General features: G+C 48.3%; 1 protein-coding gene across 2 annotated transcripts in view; it reads left to right on the forward strand.

Annotated features, from left to right (window-relative positions):
- The first annotated feature begins 1,008 nt into the window (after positions 1-1,008).
- LOC118078679 (UDP-N-acetylglucosamine--peptide N-acetylglucosaminyltransferase 110 kDa subunit) overlaps positions 1,009-22,676 on the forward strand; it is a 67,843-nt gene continuing 46,175 nt past the window's right edge. The window contains exons 1-7 of one of the 2 annotated variants that reach the window (XM_060270358.1): positions 1,009-1,337; positions 8,124-8,304; positions 11,188-11,431; positions 13,449-13,517; positions 18,779-18,895; positions 19,486-19,565; positions 22,324-22,519. In XM_060270358.1, coding sequence (XP_060126341.1) covers positions 1,301-1,337; positions 8,124-8,304; positions 11,188-11,431; positions 13,449-13,517; positions 18,779-18,895; positions 19,486-19,565; positions 22,324-22,519 — 924 coding nt within the window. In that variant the 5' untranslated portion in view covers positions 1,009-1,300. The remainder of the gene's footprint in view (positions 1,338-8,123; positions 8,305-11,187; positions 11,432-13,448; positions 13,518-18,778; positions 18,896-19,485; positions 19,566-22,323; positions 22,520-22,676) is intronic. The other variant, XM_060270359.1, reaches the window with a different exon arrangement.

A 22,676-nucleotide genomic window follows, 5' to 3' on the forward strand; every position in this document is an offset into this window, starting at 1 on the left:
CAAACTACAAGAAAGAAGATTCCACCTCAACATTAGGAAGAACTTCCTGACAGTAAGAGCTGTTCGGCAGTGGGATTTGCTACCAAGGAGTGTGGTGGAGTCTCCTTCTTTGGAGGTCTTGAAGCAGAGGCTTGACAGGCATATGTCAAGAATGCTTTGATGGTGTTTCTGCTTGGCAGGGGGTTGGACTGGATGGCCCTCGTGGTCTCTTCCAACTCTATGATTCTATGATAGGTAAAAGGTAAAGGGACCCCTGACCCTTAGGCCCAGTCGTGACCGACTCTGGGGTTGCACGCTCATCTCGCATTATTGGGCGAGGGAGCCGGCGTATAGCTTTCAGGTCATGTGGCCAGCATAACAAAGCCATTTCTGGTAAACCAGAGCAGCACATGGAAACGCCGTTTACCTTCCCGCTGTAGCGGTTCCTATTTATCTAATTGCATTTTGATGTGCTTTCGAACTGCTAGGTTGGCAGGAGCTGGGACCGAGCAACGGGAGCTCACCCCGTCACAGGAATTCGAACCGCCGACCTTCTGATCAGCAAGCCCTAGGCTCAGTGGTTTAACCACAGCGCCACCTGGGTCCCAGGTGATTCTATGATAGCCATGTTCAAATATATAAAAGGATGCCATATGGAGGAGGGAAAAAGGTTGTTTTCTGCTCCTCCAGAGAAGCGGACATGGAGCAATGGATTCAAACTTCAAGAAAGAAGATTCCACCTCAACATTAGGAAGAACTTCCTGACAGTAAGAGCTGTTCGACAGTGGGATTTGCTGCCAAGGAGTGTGGTGGAGGTCTTTAAGAAGAGGCTTGAAAGGCATCTGTCAAGAATGCTTTGATGGCGTTTCCTGCTTGGCAGGGGGTTGGACTGGATGGCCCTTGTGGTCTCTTCCAACTCTACGATTCTATGATCATGATTCTACGAATCTTACTTTTGCTTAGTCTCTGCGCGCGCAATTCCTGAGCATCCACCAGGGCGCATGCGCGCTGGGCCAATCTCCCGCAGTGGGTCAGATTGGCTCGGCGGAGGGATACACGCGAACCCGCTTCCAGTCTCGGTCGTTTCGGCTCCTCTAGTCCCGGCTGCTTCGGCGTCCCGTCTCCCTTCTTCTCTCCAACGTCTCCGTCGGCGGCAGGTCGACGCTTCCGCCCGCCCCGAGGAGCGGGAATCGGTGGGACTACGTTTTTCCAAAGGAGATCCGGCTCCAGCTCGCGTCTCCCTCTGCGCCCCCCCCCCGCCGCCATTTCGCGTGTAGCCGCCGCCGCCGGACGTGGAGCAGCCGAGTCGTTCTCTGGAGCCATGGCGGCCTCCGTGGGCAACGTTGCCGACAGCACAGGTACGGGAGGCCTCCTTCGTGTCTCTCAGGAGGGAGCCGCAAGTCCTCGGCTGCGAGGGAGGCCTTTCCCCTCAGGCGCCGCGGCCGGCCTGGGCCTGCTAGGCCCGAGCGCCTCTGGGAGTAGGCCGTCGACTGAGGGGAAGCTCCGCAGGCCTGGCCTCCGACGGGGAGAGGGCCGGCCCGCGGTGGGGGTGGGGGGAACCTACGGCCCTCTAGTTCAGGCATCCTCCGATCAGTGATTTTTTTTAAAAATTCATTTCCCCATTTAAAAGAAATAGCCATTTTTACAATTTCCGCAATATTGTATCACTTTTTCACATGATATACACACAATATGAATTTCCGACATGTCCGTAGCTACTTAGGGGAGGGGGAAAAGGGGGGAGGGGAAACACACACAAACACACACACAAAGGACAACAACAAATATTGGACTTCCACACTCCCTTTTGCTGTTTTTAAAGGAAATTTTATGCCGGGCATCCCCAAACTTTAGCCCTCTAGATTTTTGGCCCACAACTCCCATGATCCCTAGCGAACAGGACCAGTGGTCAGGGATGATGGGAATTGTAGTCCAAAACATCTGGAGGGCCAAAGTTTGGGGAAGCCTGCTTTATGCAGTTTGTTACTCTTCATGGTTCCAATAGTCTCTTTCGTATTTTGCTTGCTATGTTCTCATTTGCTATGTCCTTTTATCACTTGTTTTCTTTATTAGATATACATTGTATTTTGTCTTTCCCTGGAATTAGCCCAATGAAAGAGTTTTTATTTCCAACTATGAGGTGTATTCGTTTGTCAGTATTTTCTAGTTCAGGCACCCTCAAACCGTGGCCCTCCAGGTGTCTTGAGCGTACAACTCCCATGATCCCTAGCGAACAGGACCAGTGGTCGGGGATGATGGGAGTTGTAGTCTCCAAACATCTGGAGGGCCGCAGTTGGCTCTAGTTGTTTTGGGACTACAACTCCCATCATCCCTACCTAACAGGTCTGGGGGGGCAGGGATGATGGGAGTTGTAGTCTCAAAACAACTAGAGCCAACTGCGGCCCTCCAGATATTTGGAGACTACAACTCCCATCATCCCTGAGCACTGGTCCTGTTCGCTAGGGATGATGGGAGTTGTAGTCCCAAAACAACTAGAGCAAACTGTGGCCCTCCAAATGTTTGGAGACTACAACTCCCATCATCCCTGCCCCCTGGACCTGTTAGCTAGGGATGATGGGAGTAGTAGTCCCTAAACAACTAGAGCAGGCACCCCCAAACTGCGGCCCTCCAGATGTTTGGAGACTATAACTCCCATCATCCCTGCCCCCCGGACCTGTTAGCTAGGGAGAGGGCCGGCCCGCGGTGGGGGTGGGGCGAGGGGCTCCACCTTGGCTTTGAGACAGGCACCCCCACCCTACGGCCCTCTAGTTCAGGCATCCTCAAAGTGCGGCCCTCCAGGTGTCTTGGGCCTACAACTCCCATGATCCCTAGCGAACAGGACCAGTGGTCAGGGATGATGGGAGTTGTAGTTCCAAACAGCTGGAGGGCCGTAGTTTGGGGGTGCCTCCTCGAGTTGTTTTGGGACTACAACTCCCACCATCCCTAGCTAAATAGGTCCGGGGGGGCCAGGGATGATGGGAGTTGTAGTCTCCAAACATCTAGAGGGCCGAGTTTGCCCCCAGGCACCCGCAAACTGGGCCCTCCAGATGTTTTGGGACCACAACTCACATGATCCCTCGCTACCAGGAGCAGTGGTCAAGGATGATGGGAACTGTAGTTTCAAAAGACAGTGGCTGGGGAAGATGGGAATTGTAGTCCAAAACAGCTGGAGGGCCGAAGTTTGGGGGTGCCTGCTCAAGGGCCTAATCCAGCACTCTAACCCAGGCACCCCCAAACTATGGCCCTCCAGATGTTTTGGCCTACAACTCCCACGATCCCTAGCTAACAGGACTAATAGCCAGGGAAGATGGGAATTGTAGTCCAAAACATCTGGAGGGCCGAAGTTTGGGGGTGCCTGCTCAAGGGCCTAATCCAGCACTCTAACCCAGGCACCCCCAAGCTACGGCCCTCTAGTTCAGGCATCCTCAAACTGCGGCCCTCCAGATATCTTGGCCTACAACTCCCACGATCCCTAGCTAACAGGACCACTGGTCAGGGATGATGGGAGTTGTAGTCCAAAACAGCTGGAGGGCCGCAGTTGGGTGCCTGCTCTAGTTGTTTTGGGACTACAACTCCCATGATCCCTAGCTAACAGGACCAGTGGTCAGGGATGATGGGAGTTGTAGTCCAAAACAGCTGGAGGGCCGCAGTTGGGGGGGTGCCTGCTCTAGTTGTTTTGGGACTACAACTCCCATCATCCCTAGCTAACAGGTTCGGGGGAGGGGGCAGGGATGATGGGAGTTGTAGTCTCCAAACATCTGGAGGGCCGGGTTTGTCCCCAGGCACCCCCAAACTGGGCCCTCCAGATGTTTTGGGACCACAACTCACATGATCCCTAGCTACCAGGAGTGGTGGTCAAGGATGATGGGAACTGTAGTTTTAAAAGAGTCGGAGGGCTGAGTTTGCCTATGCCTGACCCTAGTGACAACCATGACAACAATTGATGATGATGATAAATTGATTATTTATACTTCGCCCATCTGTTTTTTTTAAAAAAAATAATTTTTATTCATTTGACATATATTTGCATTGCATGACCTCATATGCTCATATCAAATCTAGTTGGCTCTCCAGAGCCTCCCTTCTGCCCTATGGTTTTTTATAAACATGCATGCCTCCCATGCATTTTGCATCCTTTCCTATTCTAGTGATGTCATTCCCGAAAGTTATTCCATTATCCATCCTGAATTCGGTCGCCATTTCATAGAATCATAGACTCATAGAGTTGGAAGAGACCCCAAGGGCCATCCAGTCCAACCCCCTGCCAAGCAGGAAACACCATCAAAGCATTCTTGACATATGGCTGTCAAGCCTCTGCTTAAAGACCTCCAAAGACGGAGACTCCACCACACTTCTTGGCAGCAAATCCCACTGTTGAACAGCTCTTACTGTCAGGAAGTTCTTCCTAATATTCAGGTGGAATCTTCTTTCTTGTAGTTTGAATCCATTGCTCTGTGTCCGCTTCTCTGGAGCAGCAGAAAACAACCTTTCACCCTCCTCTATATGGCATCCTTTAATATATTTGAACATGGTTATCTTATCACCCCTTAACCTTCTCTTCTCCAGGGTAAACATACCCAGCTCCCTAAGCCGTTCCTCATAAGGCATCGTTTCCAGGCCTTTGACCATTTTGGTTGCCCTCCTCTGGACAAGTTCCAGCTTGTCAGTATCCTTCTTGAACTGTGGTGCCCAGAACTGGACACAGTACTCCAGGTGAGGTCTGACCAGAGCAGAATACAGTGGTACTATTACTTCCCTTGATCTAGACGCTATACTCCTATTGATGCAGCCCAGAATTGCATTGGCTTTTTGAGCTGCTGCATCACACTGCTGACTCATGTCAAGTTTGTGGTCTACCAGGATTCCTAGATCCTTTTCACATGTACTGCTCTCAAGCAAGGTGTCTCCCATCCTGTATTTGTGCCCATCCTGTATTTCTTGTGCCCATCCTGTATTTCCCATCCTGTATTTCTTCTGGCAAATCTTCAGATCACCGTGATAGCAATGTAGATTGCTTAGAGTTGTCTTTCTAATGCAATTTGAATTCATTGCAGTTTTTGTGGAAGGCTTGATCTCACTGGTTCTTCCCGTCAGTTTCGCCTACACCAGGCATGGCCAAACTTGGCCCTCCAGCTGTTTTGGGATTACAATTCCCATTATCCCTGACCACTGGTCCTGTTAGCTAGGGATGATGGGAGTTTTAGTCCCCAAACAGCTGGAAGTCCAAGTTTGGGAAATCTTTACCTATTCCCCGCCCACCTGGCTGGGTTTCCCCAGCTACTCTGGGGAAATATTGAAATAGCCATTTTGTCTGGCTGCAAATCTTCATTTTTAGGGGAGCTTCTTCTTTCCACTAAGCCAGGCATCCCCAAACTTCGGTCCTCCAGATGTTTTGGCCTACAACTCCCATGATCCCTAGCTAACAGGACCAGTGATCGGGGAGGATGGGAATTGTAGTCTAAAACATCTGGAGGGCCGAAGTTTGGGGAAGCCTGCAGTAAGGCAAATAAATAGGAGCAGGAGGGGGAGCTGAAATTGAGGCACTTTTTCTTCTTTCCACTCGTTTGCGCTCTCTTTTTCATGCACGTTTCAACGTGGGTGATGCGCAAGGAGCGCCTTTGTTGAATTCACTTTGCCTATAGAGCCTATGCGCAGTAGGCCTGAAAGAGCTTCTCCACCCCGGACGCCTCTCTCGAGGGCTTTCTGGCACTTCCCTCCCTGCAAGATGTGAGGTTGCAGGGAACAGGCAGAGGGCCTTCTCGGTGGTGGCGCCCGCCCTGTGGAACATCCTCCAATTAGATGTTGAGGAAATCAAGAATTAAAGAAATTATACGGGACGCGGGTGGCGCTGTGGTCTAAACCACAGAGTCTAGGGCTTGCCGATCAGAAGGTTGGCAGTTTGAATCCCCGTGACAGGGTGAGCTCCTGTCGCTCGGTCCCAGCTCCTGCCAACTTAGCAGTTTGAAAGCACGTCAAAAGTGCAAGTAGATAAATAGGGACCGCTCCAGCGGGAAGGTAAACAGTGTTTCCATGCGCTGCTCTGGTTCACCAGAAGCGGCTTAGTCATGCTGGACATATGGCTCGGAATCATAGAATCATAGAATCCTAGAGTTGGAAGAGACCACAAGGGCCATCCAGTCCAACCCCCTGCCAAGCAGGAAACACCATCAAAGCATTCTTAACATATGCCTGTCAAGCCTCTGCTTAAAGACCTCCAAAGAAGGAGACTCACTCCACCACACTTCTTGGCAGCAAATTCCACTGTCGAACAGCTCTTACTGTCAAGAAGTTCTTCCTAATGTTGAGGTTGAATTTCTTATACGGTAGTTTGAATCCATTGCTCCGTGTCCGCTTCTCTGGAGCAGCAGAAAACAACCTTTCACCCTTCTCTATATGGCATCCTTTGATATATTTGAACATTGCTATCATATCACCCCTTAACCTTCTCTTCTCCAGGCTAAACATACCCAGCTCCCTAAGCCGTTCCTCATAAGGCATCGTTTCCAGGCCTTTGACCATTTTGACCATGCGCTGCTCTGGTTCACCAGAAGCGGCTTAGTCATGCTGGCCACGACTCGGAAGCTGTCTGCGGACAAACGCCGCCTCGGCCAGTAAAGCGAGATGAGCGTCATAACCCCAGAGTGGTCCGCAACTGGACCTAATGGTCAGGGGTCCCTTTACCTTTACCTTACGGTCTTATACACTGAAAAATACAGTCACTAGGCAGGGCAGCAGCTTGACCAAGCCGCCCCCTGGGACGTATAGATAAGTGGATTTACGCTTCTTAGATCTTCTCATCTGGGGTTGCCGGTTCACTCTCTCCCCTCCCCCCACCCAAGCTGCACCTCATTGTTCCTACCTCTATTGCGGACTGGCGAAGCGGGGTGGAATTTTTTTACTGTTTTGTTAGAAAAATTTCCATTTCTAAAAATGCATTGCTTTGTAAAGGAAGCAGAAAGAATGGATGAAATGTCAACCACACGGGGCATTTCGGATTCACTTTTTGGAGATCATTATCCACAGCATCTATAGTGCTATACGAAACCCAGGTGTGCTCAGACCCTAGTAGATTTGGGGCACTGGAAAACCTTCGCATTCGGAATTTCCCAGAAAACTCACATTGTCTTCTATTTTGGAAATGTACATACAGGTTTTGTTCCTTTTTATTTTTTGCGGGGGCCCTCAGGAGAGTGAGGCCCTCAGCTAGAGCTTGTTTAGTTTATACAGGCGAAACTCAGAAAATTAGAATATCGTCAAAAAGTGCATTTATTTCTCGCCGCGCACAGCTGGCATGGGGCGCAGCTTCGGAGGTTTCCGAAGCTGCGCCCCATGCCGGGGAAGGCAGGCGAGGCGGCGGCCGGGAGAAGAGAGCTTCTCCGGGCTGCCGCCTCGCACACAGCCGGCATCGGACAGGGCCGCCATCCCCCGGAGCCCATAGGAATGCATTGATTAAGTTTCAATGCATTCCTATGGGAAACTGGGACCCGTGGAACGAATTAAATTTGTCTAGCGAGGCACCACTGTACAGTATATACTTTCAGGTCCTTTTTTGTTGCTCTATATTTTCTTCCAGTGCTTTGAGGCTAGGCAGTACCCTTTCACCTTTACCATGGAGCAGGCATGGCCCAACTTGGCCCTCCAGCTCTTTTGGGATTACAACTCCCATCACCCCTAGCTCACAGGACCAGTGGTCAGGGACGATGGCCACTGTAGTCCCAAAACAGCTGGGGGGGGGGCGAGTTTGGCCACCACTGTTCTAGATCAGGCGTGGCCACACTTGGCCCTCCAGCCCTTTTGGGACTACAACTCCCATCGCCCCTAGGTCACAGGACCAGTGGTCATGGACGATGGGCACTGTAGTCCCAAAACAGCTGGGGGGGGCGAGTTTGGCCACCACTGTTCTAGATCATCATTATTGCTAGCTAGCAGGACCAGGGGTCAGGGATGGTGCAAACGGTAGTTTGCTGACCCCTGCTTTTGACATTTAGCCGATCTGTTTGCGTTCGCCCTGCAGACCCCCTTGGAGTTTTGCATCTCACCAAGCATATTTCCCCTTTTTCTTTGCACACCACCGTCTGTTGGCTTTTGCCTCCCCCCTTCTAACTTTTTGTTTCCCCCCTCCGAATGTCTTGGTGATCCTTCAGAACCAACAAAACGTCTGCTTTCCTTCCAAGGGCTGGCAGAGTTGGCTCACCGGGAGTACCAGGCAGGGGACTTCGAAGCGGCCGAGAGGCACTGCATGCAACTGTGGAGACAGGAGCCCGACAACACTGGTGTACTGTTGCTGCTCTCATCCATTCACTTCCAATGTCGCAGGCTGGACAGGTAGGAGGCTTGTTGTTGTTGTTGTTTAGTCGTGTCTGACTCTTCGTGACCCCATGGACCATAGCACGCAGGCACTCCTGTCATGCACTGCCTCCCGCAGTTTGGTCAAACTCATGTTCGTAGCTTCGAGAACTATGGAGGCTGGGGCCATCTAATTGGTTTTAATTGGATCCTGACTCGTATTCAGGAGGCATTTTCGTTACTGTTTGATTTTATAGCCAGTGTGGTGTAGTGCTTAAGAGCGGCAGACTGGTAATCTGGGGAACCGGGTTCGCGTCTCCGCTCGTCCACATGCAGCTGCTGGGTGACCTTGGGCTAGTCACAGTTCTCTGATGTCTCTCAGGCCCACTCACCTCACAGAGTGTTTGTTGTGGGGGAGGAAGGGAAAGGAGAACAGGAGAACGTTAGCCGCTTTGAGACTCCTTAGTGTAGTGATAAAGCAGGATATCAAATCCAATCTATCTACAGTGGTGCCTCGCTAGACGAATTTAATTCGTTCCACAGGTCTTTTCTTATAACGGAAAATTCGTCTAGCGAATCCCATAGGAATGCATTGATTTTTTAATTTTTTTTTGCCCATAGGAACGCATTAATTGAATTTCAATGCATTCCTATGGGAAATCGCGATTCGCTAGACGGATTTTTCGTAAAACGGATTCGTCTAGTGAGGCAACCTCCGCTCGAAAAATCCTTTCGTTAAGTGGAAATTTCGTTAAGCAGGGCATTCGTTAAGCAAGGCACCACTGTATATAAAAATGGGGAAGGCGCATGTGTGTTATTCCCCACTTTTCTACCACAAGCACTTACCTGATCGTCCTGAAATTTGGCCACAACCTAAAACACACATGTGAGCAGGTCATTATGTACTTGCACTTACCAGCTGACACACCGAACACAGGTAAAAACCTGGATTTGCGGTCAACAAAATTGGACATTCAACGAACAATGGACAAACACACTCCCACAATCCCTCATGCCCAGGAGACCACGCCTCCAACAGAGAGCAAACCGCCCCGAGACCAAGCCGCTCCTCAGGGAACCAAGCTCGACTCGGAGATCGCACATCCGAGACCAGGCCGCTTCCCAGGGACCTGCACCCGCCCAGGGGATCACATACCAGCGACCCCCGGCTAATCCCTGTGACTGCCACCCCCCTGTGTTGATCCATGACATATCCCATCCCCTCCTTCCCCCACCCCTGGCACATATAATAGAATCATAGAGTTGGAGGAGACCACAAGGGCCATCCAGTCCAACCCCCTGCCAAGCAGGAAACACCATCAAAGCATTCTTGACATCTGCCTGTCAAGCCTCTGCTTAACGACCTCCAAAGAAGGAGAGACTACCACACTTCTTGGCAGCAAATTCCACTGTCGAACAGCTCTTACTGTCAGGAAGTTCTTCCTAATGTTTAGGTGGAATCTTCTTTCTTGTAGTTTGAATCCAATGCTCTGTGTCTGTTTCTCTGGAGCAGCAGAAAACAACCTTTCACCCTCCTCACCCTCCTAGGGAGCCAGTGTGGTGTAGTGGTTAAGAGCGGTAGACTCGTAATCTGGGGGACCGGGTTCGTGTCTCCGCTCTTCCACATGCAGCTGCTGGGTGACCTTGGGCTAGTCAAACTTCTTTGAAGTCTCTCAGCCCCACCCACTCCACAGGGTGTCTGTTGTGGGGGAGGAAGGGAAAAGGAGATTGTTAGCCGCTTTGAGACTCCTTCGGGTAGTGATAAAGCGGGGTATCAAATCCAAACTCCTCCTCCTCTATATGACATCCTTTTATATATTTGAACATGGCTATCATATCACCCCTTAACCTTCTCTTCTCCAGGCTAAACATACAACCATCTCGTCCTCTGTTGTCCGCTTCTCCTAGTGCCCTCAATCTTTCCCAACATCAGGGTCTTTTCCAAGGATTCTTCTCTTCTCATGAGGTGGCCAAAGTATTGGAGCCTCAGCTTCACGATCTGTCCTTCCAGTGAGCACTCAGGGCTGATTTCCTTAAGAATGGAGAGGTTTGATCTTCTTGCAGTCCATGGGACTCTCAAGAGTCTCCTCCAGCACCAGAATTCAAAAGCATCAATTCTTCGGCGATCAGCCTTCTTTAGGGTCCAGCTCTCACTTCCATACATCACTACTGGGAAAACCATAGCTTGAACTATACGGACCTTTGTAGGCAAGGTGATGTATCTGCTTTTTAAGATGCTGTGTAGGTTTGTCATTGCTTTTCTCCCAAGAAGCAGGCGTCTCTTAATTTTTGTGACTGCTGTCACCATCTGCAGTAATCAAGGAGCCCAAGAAAGTCAAATCTCTCACTGCCTCCATTTCTTCCCCTTCTATTTGTCAGGAGGTGATGGGACCAGTGGCCATGATCTTGGTTTTTTTGATGTTGAGCTTCAGACCATATTTTGCGCTCTCCTCTTTCACCCTCATTGCAAGGTTCTTGAATTCCTCTTCACTTTCTGCCATCAAGGTTGTGTCATCTGCATATCTGAGGTTGTTGCTATTTCTTCCGGCAATCTTAATTCCGGCTTGGGATTCATCTAGTCCAGCCTTTCGCATGATGAATCCTGCATATAAGTTAAATAAGCAGGGAGACAATATACAACCTTGTACTCCTTTCCCAATTTTGAACCAATCAGCTCAAAAGGAAGATAAGGTAACAATATTTAAAGTACATCAACATGCAGAAAACAAAAACGTTTGTAACAAACCAGAAAGGGAAGATGAGGGAAGTCCCGGGGTGGGGTGAGGGGAATGTAAAAGGTAAAATTGAATAATTCTTGTTTGTGCTTCATTATAAAAGACAAAATTTAATATTTTTTTTTAAAAAAAGAAAGTACCTATTAGATTAAATGCCAGACGATATTGCATCTCCCCCCCCCCCCAGGTCCGCTCACTTCAGCACTTTGGCAATCAAGCAGAATCCGCTGCTGGCCGAAGCCTACTCCAATTTGGGGAACGTGTACAAGGAACGGGGCCAGCTGCAGGAGGCGATTGAGCACTATCGGCACGCCCTGCGCCTCAAGCCGGACTTCATTGACGGATACATCAACCTCGCCGCTGCTTTAGTTGCCGCAGGCGACATGGAAGGAGCGGTGCAGGCCTACGTCTCTGCCTTGCAGTACAACCCTGTAAGTTGAATTCCACCGGGAGAAGGAGTTTGGGAACCAATGCATTTTGGAACCAGGGCATTTGGTTACCAAGGCGTTTGAGACCCAGGGCATTTGGGTACCAAAGTTTTTGAGAACCAGGGTGTTTGGGTACCAAGGCGTGTGCGAACCAATGCATTTCGAAACCAGGGTGTTTGGGTATCAAGGCGTGTGTGAACCGATTAGTTTCCAGGTCAGGCAGACCTTGGCTTTCTGCCAAGAGTAAATTGACACTGCCTTGAGTTAATTGTGTGAAGCAAGAATCTGTAAGTTTCCCATGAGAACCAAATAACAGAAACTGATCAGGAGTGTGGTGGAGTCTCCTTCTTTGAAGTTCTTTAAGCAGAGGCACATGTCAAGAATGCTTTGATGGCGTTTCCTGCTTGGCAGGGGGTTGGACTGGATGGCCCTTGTGGTCTCTTCCAACTCTATGATTCTATGATTCTAAGTTGCGGCTTTGAACTGGCGCAATTCCAAAAGCAATTCCACCTTCAGATTCTTATTCAGAAAGGACCAAGTCTCTTAGGAAGTGGGAGGTGGCGAGTGCAAGGAGATCAAGAGGTGCCGCTGTGGCGGGAAGGTAAATGGCATTTCATAGAATCCTAGAGTTGGAAGAGACCCCAAGGGCCATCCAGTCCAACCCCCTGCCAAGCAGGAAACACCCATCAAAGCATTCTTGACATATGGCTGTCAAGCCTCTGCTTAAAGACCTCCAAAGAAGGAGACTCCACCACACTTCTTGGCAGCAAATTCCACTGTTGAACAGCTCTTACTGTCAGGAAGTTCTTCCTAAGGTTTAATCTTCCTAATTTCTCCGCCGTTTCACCAGAAGCGGCTTAGTCATGCTGGCCACATGACCTGGAAGCTGTATGCCAGCTCCCTCGGCCAGTAAAGTGAGACGAGCGCTGCAACCCCAGAGTCGTTTGTGATTGGACTTAACGGTATGGGGTCCTTTACCTTTACCTTTTAATAATAATAATAATGATAATAATAATAATAATAATAATAATAATAATAATAATTTATTATTCATACCCCGCCCATCTGGCTGGGTTTCCCCAGCCACTCTGGGCGGATTCCAACAGAAAAATGAAATAAAATAATCTATTAAACATTAAAAGCCTCCCTAAACAGGGCTGCCTTCAGATGTCTTCTAAAAATCTGGTAGCTGTTTTTCTCTTTGACATCTGATGGGAGGGCGTTCCACAGGGCAGGCGCCACTACCGAGAAGGCCCTCTGCCTGGTTCCCTGCAACTTTGCTTCTTGCAATGAGGGAACCGTCAGAAGGCCCTCGGTACTGGACCTCAGTGTCCGGGCAGAACGATGGGGGTGGAGATGCTCCTTCAGGTATACTGGACCGAGGCCATTTAGGGCTTTAAAGGTCAGCACCAACACTTTGAACTGTGCTCGGAAACGTACTGGGAGCCAATGTAGATCTTTCAGAGAGCCCTGAGGCACCCCACAAGTGAGAGCCCAGGGGTCCGAACACTCATCCCCCACCGCCACTTTCTGAACACGGCCCAGGAGGGAGCTGGGTATGTTTAGCCTAGAGAAGAGAAGGTTAAGGGGTGATATGATAGCCATGTTCAAATATATAAAAGGATGTCATATAGAGGAGGGTGAAAGGTTGTTTTCTGCTGCTCCAGAGAAGCGGACACGGAGCAATGGATTCAAACTTCAAGAAAGAAGATTCCACCTCATCATTAGGAAGAACTTCCTGACAGTAAGAGCTGTTCGGCAGTGGAATTTGCTGCCAAGAAGTGTGGTGGAGTCTCCTTTGGAGGTCTTTAAGCAGAGGCTTGACAGGCATATGTCAAGAATGCTTTGATGGTGTTTCCTGCTTGGCAGGTGGTTGGACTGGATGGCCCTTGTGGTCTCTTCCAACTCTATGATTCTATGATTCTAAGCTGCTCGAGAACCAAGGCCCCACCGTATATGATCTTTTGATGTTGCCACTGCCTCTTTTTTGGGGACTGACCCAATGCGTTTCAATTTCCAGGACTTGTACTGCGTACGTAGTGACCTGGGGAATCTGCTCAAAGCCCTGGGTCGCTTGGAAGAAGCCAAGGTAGGTGTTCTGTATTATGCGTTTTAAAACATCAGTCTTTTGAGAATGTGAACGCTTGCGCCACGTCTTCGATGCGCCGCTGCTGACCTGCGAGACTCCCGGGAAATGGCTGAGAAAGCCGAAGGCCTCGAATTCCCCCAGCGTAGTTGCGGGGCCCCCCCGTTAATACTTGATTTTAAGACGTTGAGTCTTGCCGCAGAACGAGACTCTTGTGATGTGACTCATTCTCTGATCTGGAAAGAAACATTCCTTCCAAACTGAGGCTTGCCTGCTGACATAGTCCGCGATTCCTGTGTGAGAAGCAGGCGCTCTTCTAAAGGCCTTTGCGGCTTGTAAGTGGAGAAGAACCTTATCGAATGTTTCCTTCTGAATATGGCATTGAGAAAAAAAAGACTATTCTTTAAACTCCCCACCCCCACCCCTCTCCCCGTTTCCACAGTGGAAGAAAGGCTGGCAAACATTCCTGCTCCCGGTTTGCTTCCTTCAAACAATCTTGCCTTTGCCCAAAGGGTCGAGCGACGTGGCTGGTTTGCTCGGGAGATGAGCTGATGAAAGAAAAACGTGCGGCCGAGAGTGGGAAGGTGGCTTCTAGCAGTCTAGCAGGATAATTCGGACCCCAAAACGGCTCTCCGCCAAGCGGGGGAGGCCTTTCCAATGGGACCCCAAATTTGCCTTGTTACAAGCCACCTTAACGCAGCTGCCGGGGCGCGGAGGAACGGGGAGTAACTCCAGAGGGAGGTCCTTCGCTTCCAGCCCCCACGCGCCAGCGTCCGAGTGGGGTGCGTCAGCAGTGTAGCTTCCGACTGGTTGCCGTTCTGGGCGGGGCGGGGCGGGGAGAGGAGAAAGGCTGGTTTCTGGGAGAATCCGCTCTCGGACAAGTTCTAAGCACCGATTGGGCAGGCAGCCGCTCCGGGCAGCCCCATTGCATTGACTCTGAATGGGGGTGTGTGGTGTCCAAACGCCTTCTCCGACGCGCCAGGCGGACAGCTAACTCGAATCGCACGCCACTGCAGCTTCTATTGTGACCGGTCACCGCGCTTGCCTTAGGTTTCTTGACTTCTTCGTTTCAGAGCTCTGGAGAGACCCGCCTAGCTTGAAAGTGTTATTCTGTTTTTTTGCGAGAACACCATTAAACCGGGGGGGGGGGGAGGTTGAAATACATATATATATATATATATTCTGAACAAACGGCAATGTATTTCTTTGGCCATCAGCGCATTTGCGAGACCAAACCAGCCCAATCTTTCCCACCCGAATTGAAATTTCAATCGTTTTGGGAGTTTCGGAGAGCCTTTCTTCCAGTTTACTGTTGGCCCCTCCCCCCATTAACCCCTTTCCCTTCTGCATGCCCCCCGTTACAGACCCCCCCCCGTGTTAAAGACGTACCCCGAGATTTTTGATTGCTTTGTTGCAACTCTTTACTAATGATCTTGTTTTATTTTCTCTCTCGTTTTTGGTTCTCCACCACTGATATTACATTTAGAAGGTTTCAGGTGGGGGAAAACCTTTTCCATGCGTAAGGATGGAGAGGGAGCTCGCGGGCTGGATGTAAAGCAGAGACTCTCCTCCTCCTCCTCTTCCAGGAAGGAACGCACCGAAAACTGACATGAGAAATATGGTAACGGGTTTGTAACCGCCACGACACAAAAACACCATTTGTTCCGTGCCTGAATCTTCTGTCTTGTGGCTTCGGAAACTGCTTAAGTATTTTCTGTACGGGCGAGTAACATTAAGAGAGCGATCGATAGTCCTAGCCACACGTTTCTTTCCAAGGAATAAACGTAAAAAAAAAAAAGTACCTTAAGATTTAAGAGAGGTAATTGGGAAAGGACTTATAGCTAAAAGCACCTAACTCTTCCCGGTGGTTCATTTTTTTGATCCTTTTTCCTTCTTTGTTTGGATTGCAGCGTTCTGCTCTGCCGATGACGCGCTGTGGTCCTGCGGTAGCGCAAAGGCGGCGCAGCGGAAACGCGCACAGCGTGCGACGGGGCCCTTGTGAACGGCGGGCCGGACGATTCATCTCCACCCAGGTGGCTCCCTCTAGGCCTCTCGGCAAAATCGGGTCGCGATGCATCGAGGTTTCTGGCACAAATTTAAGGGGAACCCCCCCCCCAGTTTCTATGTGGGCCTGTCCGGCAGATGAATCGGTCTAGTTGTCCGCTCACAGCACCCGGGGCGTTGCGGCAAAGCGTGGCAGTTGGCAGCGAGGGCGCGAGCGGTGTGCTGTTAGGGGGCGCCGGCGACTTCTTGCGCTCGCATTGCAGGGACCGGGCACCTTCGTGCAAAGCTGTCATTTGAGGTTGTGAAGGTAACGTTCAGGTGTGCATCCTACACAGGTGAGTTCAGGGGCGGAGAGCCCGTTTTCTGTTCTTGAAGAAGAGAGAGAGAGACCGTGTATTTCATGAAGCATCCTGGATCTTCTGTTGCAGGCACGTCCAACAGGTAGATCGTGATCTACCGGTAGATCACAGGACGTCTGTAGTAGATCACTGGCTTCCCCCAAATAAGCTCAACAACTATGGCTCCCCTAAAAAAAGCTCAACATTTTTGCCCTGCAGCCCATCAAAATGGCGCTTTCCTCCTCCTTAAGAAAAGCTCAACAACTTTGGCCCGAACCCCCCAAGAGGGGGTAGATCACTGCCAGTTTTAACTCTGTGAGTAGATCGCAGTCTCTTGGGAGTTGGCCACCCCCTGTTCCATTGCAATTTCTATTTCCAGCGGTCCCTTGGTTCTCAAACCGAATCCGTTCCGAAACCAAAGAGTTAATCGACTCCGGACTTTTAAAAACAACCCCGAAAAACAGCCATTGGACACGAATTTTGCTATCTAACGAGATCACGGAAAGCAACAATGTACTGTACTATACGAGAAATAAGAGCATTGCAGATTATAAAAATTAAAAGTAATCCCCCCCCTGACCTTGAAGATAGTCACAAGACGACTGGGCGTATAAGACGACCCTCAACTTTTCCAGTTAAATTACAGAGTTTGGGATATACTCGTCGCATAAGAAATACAACCTGGCGTATAAGACTACCCCAGACTTTTGAGAAAGATTTTCCTGGGTTAAAAAGTAGTCTTATATGCAGGAATATACAGTATTTGGATTGGGGGGGGGCGGCTTTTTTTTTTAACCGTTTCTGCAGTCACACAATCAATCAGTAGCTGAACCGGGGTCCACACAGTCACAAAAACAAAATACACTGGGACCTCGACTTACGAATTTAATCCGTTCCGAATGCACACCCGTAGGTGGAAAACTTCGTAAGTCGGGTTTCCCATAGGAAAAGCGGTTTCCCATAGGAATGCGCTGGAAACGGAAAAATTAGTAAGTCTGGGAAACCGCGTCTAAAAACTCGTAAGTCGGGGAAGCCGCGAACGGGTTTTCCGTTTGGGTGTCGGGAAAATCGTAAGTGCGTGGCCACTTTTTCCGCTCGCGACTCGAAAACGTCGGATGTCGAGGAGCTCGTAAGCCGAGGTCCCACTGTAATCGAAAAAGGCTCCGATTGCAAAAACCAAAGCACCAAACTTAATCTGTTCCGGAAGCCCGTCGGACTTCCGAAATGTTTGGAAACCAAGGCACGACTTCTGATTGCGCGCAGGCGCCCCAGAAACAATTGCCGACAGTTCAGTTCAAAACAATTCAACCTCTGGCTTCCCAGAAGCTCCAGAAACCGGAATGCTTCCTTATGGGTTTTTGCCGTTTTGGGAACCAAGGCGTTTTGAGTAGCAGGGATTTTGTGACTCCCAAAAGGGAGCCGCTTGTCCATTAGGGCGATTCATAAAAAGGGATTATATAGATCAGGCACGTTGAACAGGTAGATTGTGATCTACTACTGGTAGATCACTGGACATCTGTGGTAGATCACTGGTAGATCACTGGCTCCCCCCAAAGAAGCTCAACAACTTTGGTTCCCCTAAAGAAAAGCTCAACACTTTTGCCCTGCACCCTCTAAAACAGGCATCCCCAAACTTTGCCCCTCCTGATGTTTTGGACTACAATTCCCATCTTCCCCGACCACTGCTCCTGTTAGCTGGGGATCATGGGAGTTGTAGGCCAAAACATCTGGAGGGCCGTAGTTTGGGGATGCCTGCTCTAAAATGTGGCTTTCCTCCTTTGAACCCCCAAAACAGGGCTTTCCTTCCTAAAAAAAGCTCAACAACCTTGACCTGAACCCAAAAAGGGGGGGGGGGTAGATCACTGCCAGTTTTTAACTCTGTGAGTAGATCGCAGTCTCTTGGGAGTTGGCCACCCCTGATATAGATCATGTAGCTATAGGATTATATAGTTGATGCCTATCAGTTGATATCTTAACCCTGCTCCACTGAATTGACATTTTTGCCTTCACGTCATAGGAAAACAGCCAAGTAAACAGCTATATTCGTGGAGGAGGGTCAAGATATTAATTGATACGCATGAAATTTCAGAGAGAGCTATACAATCCCTAGCGTAGTAAGAGAAGACCTTTGGAGAAGGCCTTTTCAAAAAAGAGGTGTTTTTTTATTAACTGCTCTACTGAACACCCAATGCTTTTCAGTAGAGCAGGGTCAAGATATTAACTGATATGCATGAAATTTCAGAGATAGTTCTATAATCCCTAGTGTAGTAAGATAAGACATTTAGAGTAGGCATTTTGTTAAAAAAGTAATTCATAAAATGCCCTATTGTCCATATGAAGAAGATGCCAAACCTTTCTGTAAAAGAAGAATTAACCATTCTGGGTTTTCGGCGTTTGGGAACCGAGGCGTTTGAGTAGAAGGGATTTTGTGACTTCTGAAAGGCAACCCCTGCTCGTCCGTGTGAAGAGGATGGAAGCAAGGTTTTTGGCGTTTGAGAACCAAGGCCCCGCTGTCATTTCGACTTAACTGGAGAATATTTGGGAGAGCCGGGCCCCAAGGTCACCTGACCTCGGCCAGGATGCTCTCCAAACCGCATCACAATCCAAACTGGCGGCGTATCAGAAGCCAGTTGCGAATGCGAAAGCCGAAAGGAATGGCTTGCTAGGAAAGAATTGCTATATATATATTGAAGGGTTAGCTGAACTGACAATGGTGGATTTGCACTCGGGTCCCGGTTTGCGCGGCACAGCATCACCCGCCAGCACGCTAGTTTTGGCGCCAGCGAGCGAGCCTCTACCGCAGGATCACTTTTGGCCGGTCGGAGGAGGGAGACTAACTGTGACTTTTCTCTTGCTTTTCTTTTGTGCAAATACCCCCCTTCCCCCCTGTGCCTACCTACCTACCTTGCGAACCCTCCCAAGGCCTGCTACCTGAAAGCCATCGAAACCCAGCCCAACTTTGCTGTGGCATGGAGTAACCTCGGCTGCGTGTTCAACGCGCAAGGGGAAATCTGGTTGGCGATCCATCACTTTGAGAAGGTAACTGGGACGGGGTTTCTGGGCTCTAGATGGGAAGGCCTGGAAAAATAATAACGAGAATGATAAACAATCCAATCTAAGCCCCATTAATCGGGCTAGTAGCATTCTCCTCTCTTTCCCCCTTTTTGAAAATAGGGACAACATTTGCTCTCCTCCAGTCTGCTGGGACTTTGCCTGTTCTCCAGGAATTCTCAAAGATTATTGCTAGTGGTTCTGAAATAATAACGATAATGATAAACAATCCAATCTAAGCCCCATTAATCGGGCTAGTAGCATTCTCCTTTTAAACCATTTTTTTATTCATTTTTTCATTCATAACAATCCAATCTAAGCCCCATTGGTCTAGTCGCATTCTCGCTGCTGTCGTTGCAGACATAGAATCATAGATAGATAGATAGAATCATAGGTAGATAGATAAGGTAGATATATAGATTTGATAGGGTAGGTAGTTAGATAGGCAGATAGATAGGGTAGGTAGGTAGATTAGGTAGGTAGGTAGGAGGCAGCCTAGGTCAAAGTTGACCCTCTTACTTGAAAGTAACCATGCTGTTATATTAGTAACCAAAATCTGTTGTCTTCAATATTCTCAGGCGGTGACCCTGGACCCCAACTTCCTGGATGCGTACATTAATCTGGGTAATGTCTTGAAAGAGGCACGTATATTTGACAGGTAAGCAAATAGGCGTATAGCTTATATGGGCGTATATAATGGTTTTTAATAGTTTTGTGTATAATCACATTACCGTATATGCTGGCGTATAAGACGACTGGGCGTATAAGGCGACCCCCTAATTTTCAAGTTAAAATATAGGGTTCGGGATATAATCGCCATATAAGACGATTATAGCCCTTTCTTTGGCAGGGAGGGGAGGCTGTCTTCTCCAGCACTCAAGTCTGCAGCTGGGGAAATGCTGGTTTGTTTGTTTTTTTAGTTATTGAGAGGGGGAAAGAAGTCAGGGAGAGGAGAGAGTGATAAGAGAGGCAGAGACATCGAGGCAGGCAGAGCCAGCGAAAGGGGGAAAGAAGCCATAGAGAGTAGAGCAGAGAGATCCCTTCGCTATGCGCTGACAAAGAGAGAAGAGGCGGCAGCTTGACACTGGAAAAGGGTTGGAAAATGGAATTATTGCTGGACAGTTTTGTACTACAGCATTTAAAGAACTAGGGAGGCATCAAGGGATGATTGAGGAAGAATGGTGGGTAGGCTGGGTCAGGGTGGGAGCGGGTTGAGGGGTAATAATGGAGGTAACTTTCTTGACTTAGATGGTCCGAAACTGGAATGACTTACGGAACTCGCGGAAGAATCTGGGAGACCCTCAGTTTAGATGTTAGTATGATAGAATAATTAATAAATTGATGGAAATTTCTTGGTAAAAATTGTTGAGGCTAAGAGGAGAAATAGAAGATAGAAGGAAGGGAAAATAATTTTTGATTTGGATAAATTGATTAATTGTTGGTGGGAAACAGATGATATTTTTAGCATAGAATATTTGAGTGCTGACGATAAAATGTGTTAGATTAATTTAAGACATAAGATGCAAACTGATTAATTGGAATTTTAAAATGGACCCTGTGAGGGGGGAATTGAGGAAGTCAACAATGTAAAGCAAATAATATAAGATTTGAGATGTTTTTCTTTTTTATGTTTTTGTTTGTTTGTTTTTTTCCCCGTTTTGAGTTTTTTTGTGATTTTGTATTTGGAAAATGAATAAAAATTATTTGGGGGAAAAAGGTTTCCTTTTTGGGATAATCAACCCCCCCCCTTTTTTTTTTACAGAATGCTAACATTCTCTTAATATTGACAACTGGAAGCAGGTTTCCTTTTTGGGACTAATAAGTTTTCAGAAATGCAGGCTATTAGAAATGCATAGACCAATAATGGTGAAATGATGGTGGGTTTTCACAAGTTAACTGTTTCTGTTTGGACACCTTTTCTGCTGTACTTCACTGGAAGGAGAAAAAGAATCATTTCCTTCATAACAATTTAAACAATCTCTTTCACTAAAACAATAACATTATGGCATAATGTTTGTACCGTTTTATCAAATAGGAAGGTTGCCCTGTCGGAGTCATCAAATCCCTTGTTTACAGAAAGGTTCAGCCTCATTGGCATCCTCTTAACATCAACAACCGGAGGCTTTTTTTTTTTATCATAAATTTTCAGAGTTGTTTTGATCGTTCTATCAAAAAGGAAGGCTTCATTTTCAGAGTACAGTGGTACCTCTACTTACGAATAACTCAACTTACGAATGTTTCTACTTACGAACGGAGCTCCGTCCGTCATCTTGGATGCGGTTTAGATAGGGTTTTTTCTACTTACGAATTTTTAGATAGGGTTGCTTCGACTTACGCATTTTTTCTCCCAATGCATTCCTATGGGATTTGACTTACAATTGTTTTCGACTTACGAATGTGCGTTTGGAACGCGTTAAATTCGTAAGGAGAGGTACCACTGTACAGTGGTACCTCGGTTTATGAACACAATTGGTTCCAGAAGTCTGTACTGAGGCGTACTTAAACCTGTGGGAATGTTCAGGAATGTGGATGAGGAGATATTGTTTAAGATGTCCTATCCCTGCTTGCGCTAGCAAGCACCAAACTTCAGCAGAGTAAAAACATTCCGCTTTTGCAAAATGCACAGCAGAAAAGCGTTTGCGCAGGCTTGATTTAAGCCTGTCAAATAAAGTGTCTTTTCCTGGTATTTTCCCCTTTATCCCTCTTAAAAGAAAAGACACGACACAATGCTCTTAAAAGTATAAAAGATGTTTACTTACAATCTTCCTGAGATACAGCATGCTCAAGAGGTAGACGTGCTTAGGTCAAAGGTAATATATACATTGTGAAGTTCACTTATAAGAAGTGAGACTCCATCTCATCTCTCTCTAGGCTGGAGGCCTTGAGAGAGAGAGTAACCTCACTAGATGTTGAGTCCTTGAAGTGAAGTGATCATATAGAATCATAGAATCCTAGAGTTGGAAGAGACCACAAGGGCCATCCAGTCCAACCCCCTGCCAAGCAGGAAACACCATCAAAGCATTCTTGACATATGCCTGTCAAGCCTCTACTTAAAAACCTCCAAAGAAGGAGGTCCAAGAGTCCATGAGTGAGAGTAAGAGAGGGAAATGGCGTCAAGCTTCTGAATTTATCTCCGCCTGTCCCATCTAATAAGCTAATTAACTAGGCTTAGTCATGTGTTCCTCCTCAGACCTCCAAGTGGACTATCTAGGGATTGTTGTGACTTGACTGCACTTAACCCTTTGCATCCCACAAAACCGAGGTATGACTAATCAAATCCCTTTTTTAATGGGAAGGTTCAGCCTTGCTGGTATCCTCTTCATCATCCTCCCAAACCCATTTTATTTATTTTTTAATCAGATTTTTATCCATCCTGGTGACAATGAAACTAAACCCAGTCCTTGATCTTATTTCAGAGCTGTTGCAGCCTACCTACGGGCCCTGAGCCTGAGTCCCAACCACGCCGTCGTCCACGGCAACCTGGCCTGCGTGTATTACGAACAGGGGCTGATCGATCTGGCAATTGATACCTACAAGCGGGCCATCGAACTCCAGCCCCACTTCCCTGACGCCTACTGCAACCTCGCCAACGCGCTCAAAGAGAAAGGCAGCGTAAGAAACGGGGGGGGGGTCCCTTTTGACTTGGGGTGCGGGGCATAGCTGCCACGTACCCTGTTTCCCCCGGGAAACCCCTGTTTTTACTTACCTTTTCCCGGTGGTCTCCCGTATCACTTCGTCTCCCGTTTTTCTCCGTTATTTTTTTCTTTCC

This window comes from Zootoca vivipara, chromosome Z (assembly GCF_963506605.1).
Source record: "Zootoca vivipara chromosome Z, rZooViv1.1, whole genome shotgun sequence".
Taxonomy (NCBI): domain Eukaryota; kingdom Metazoa; phylum Chordata; class Lepidosauria; order Squamata; family Lacertidae; genus Zootoca; species Zootoca vivipara.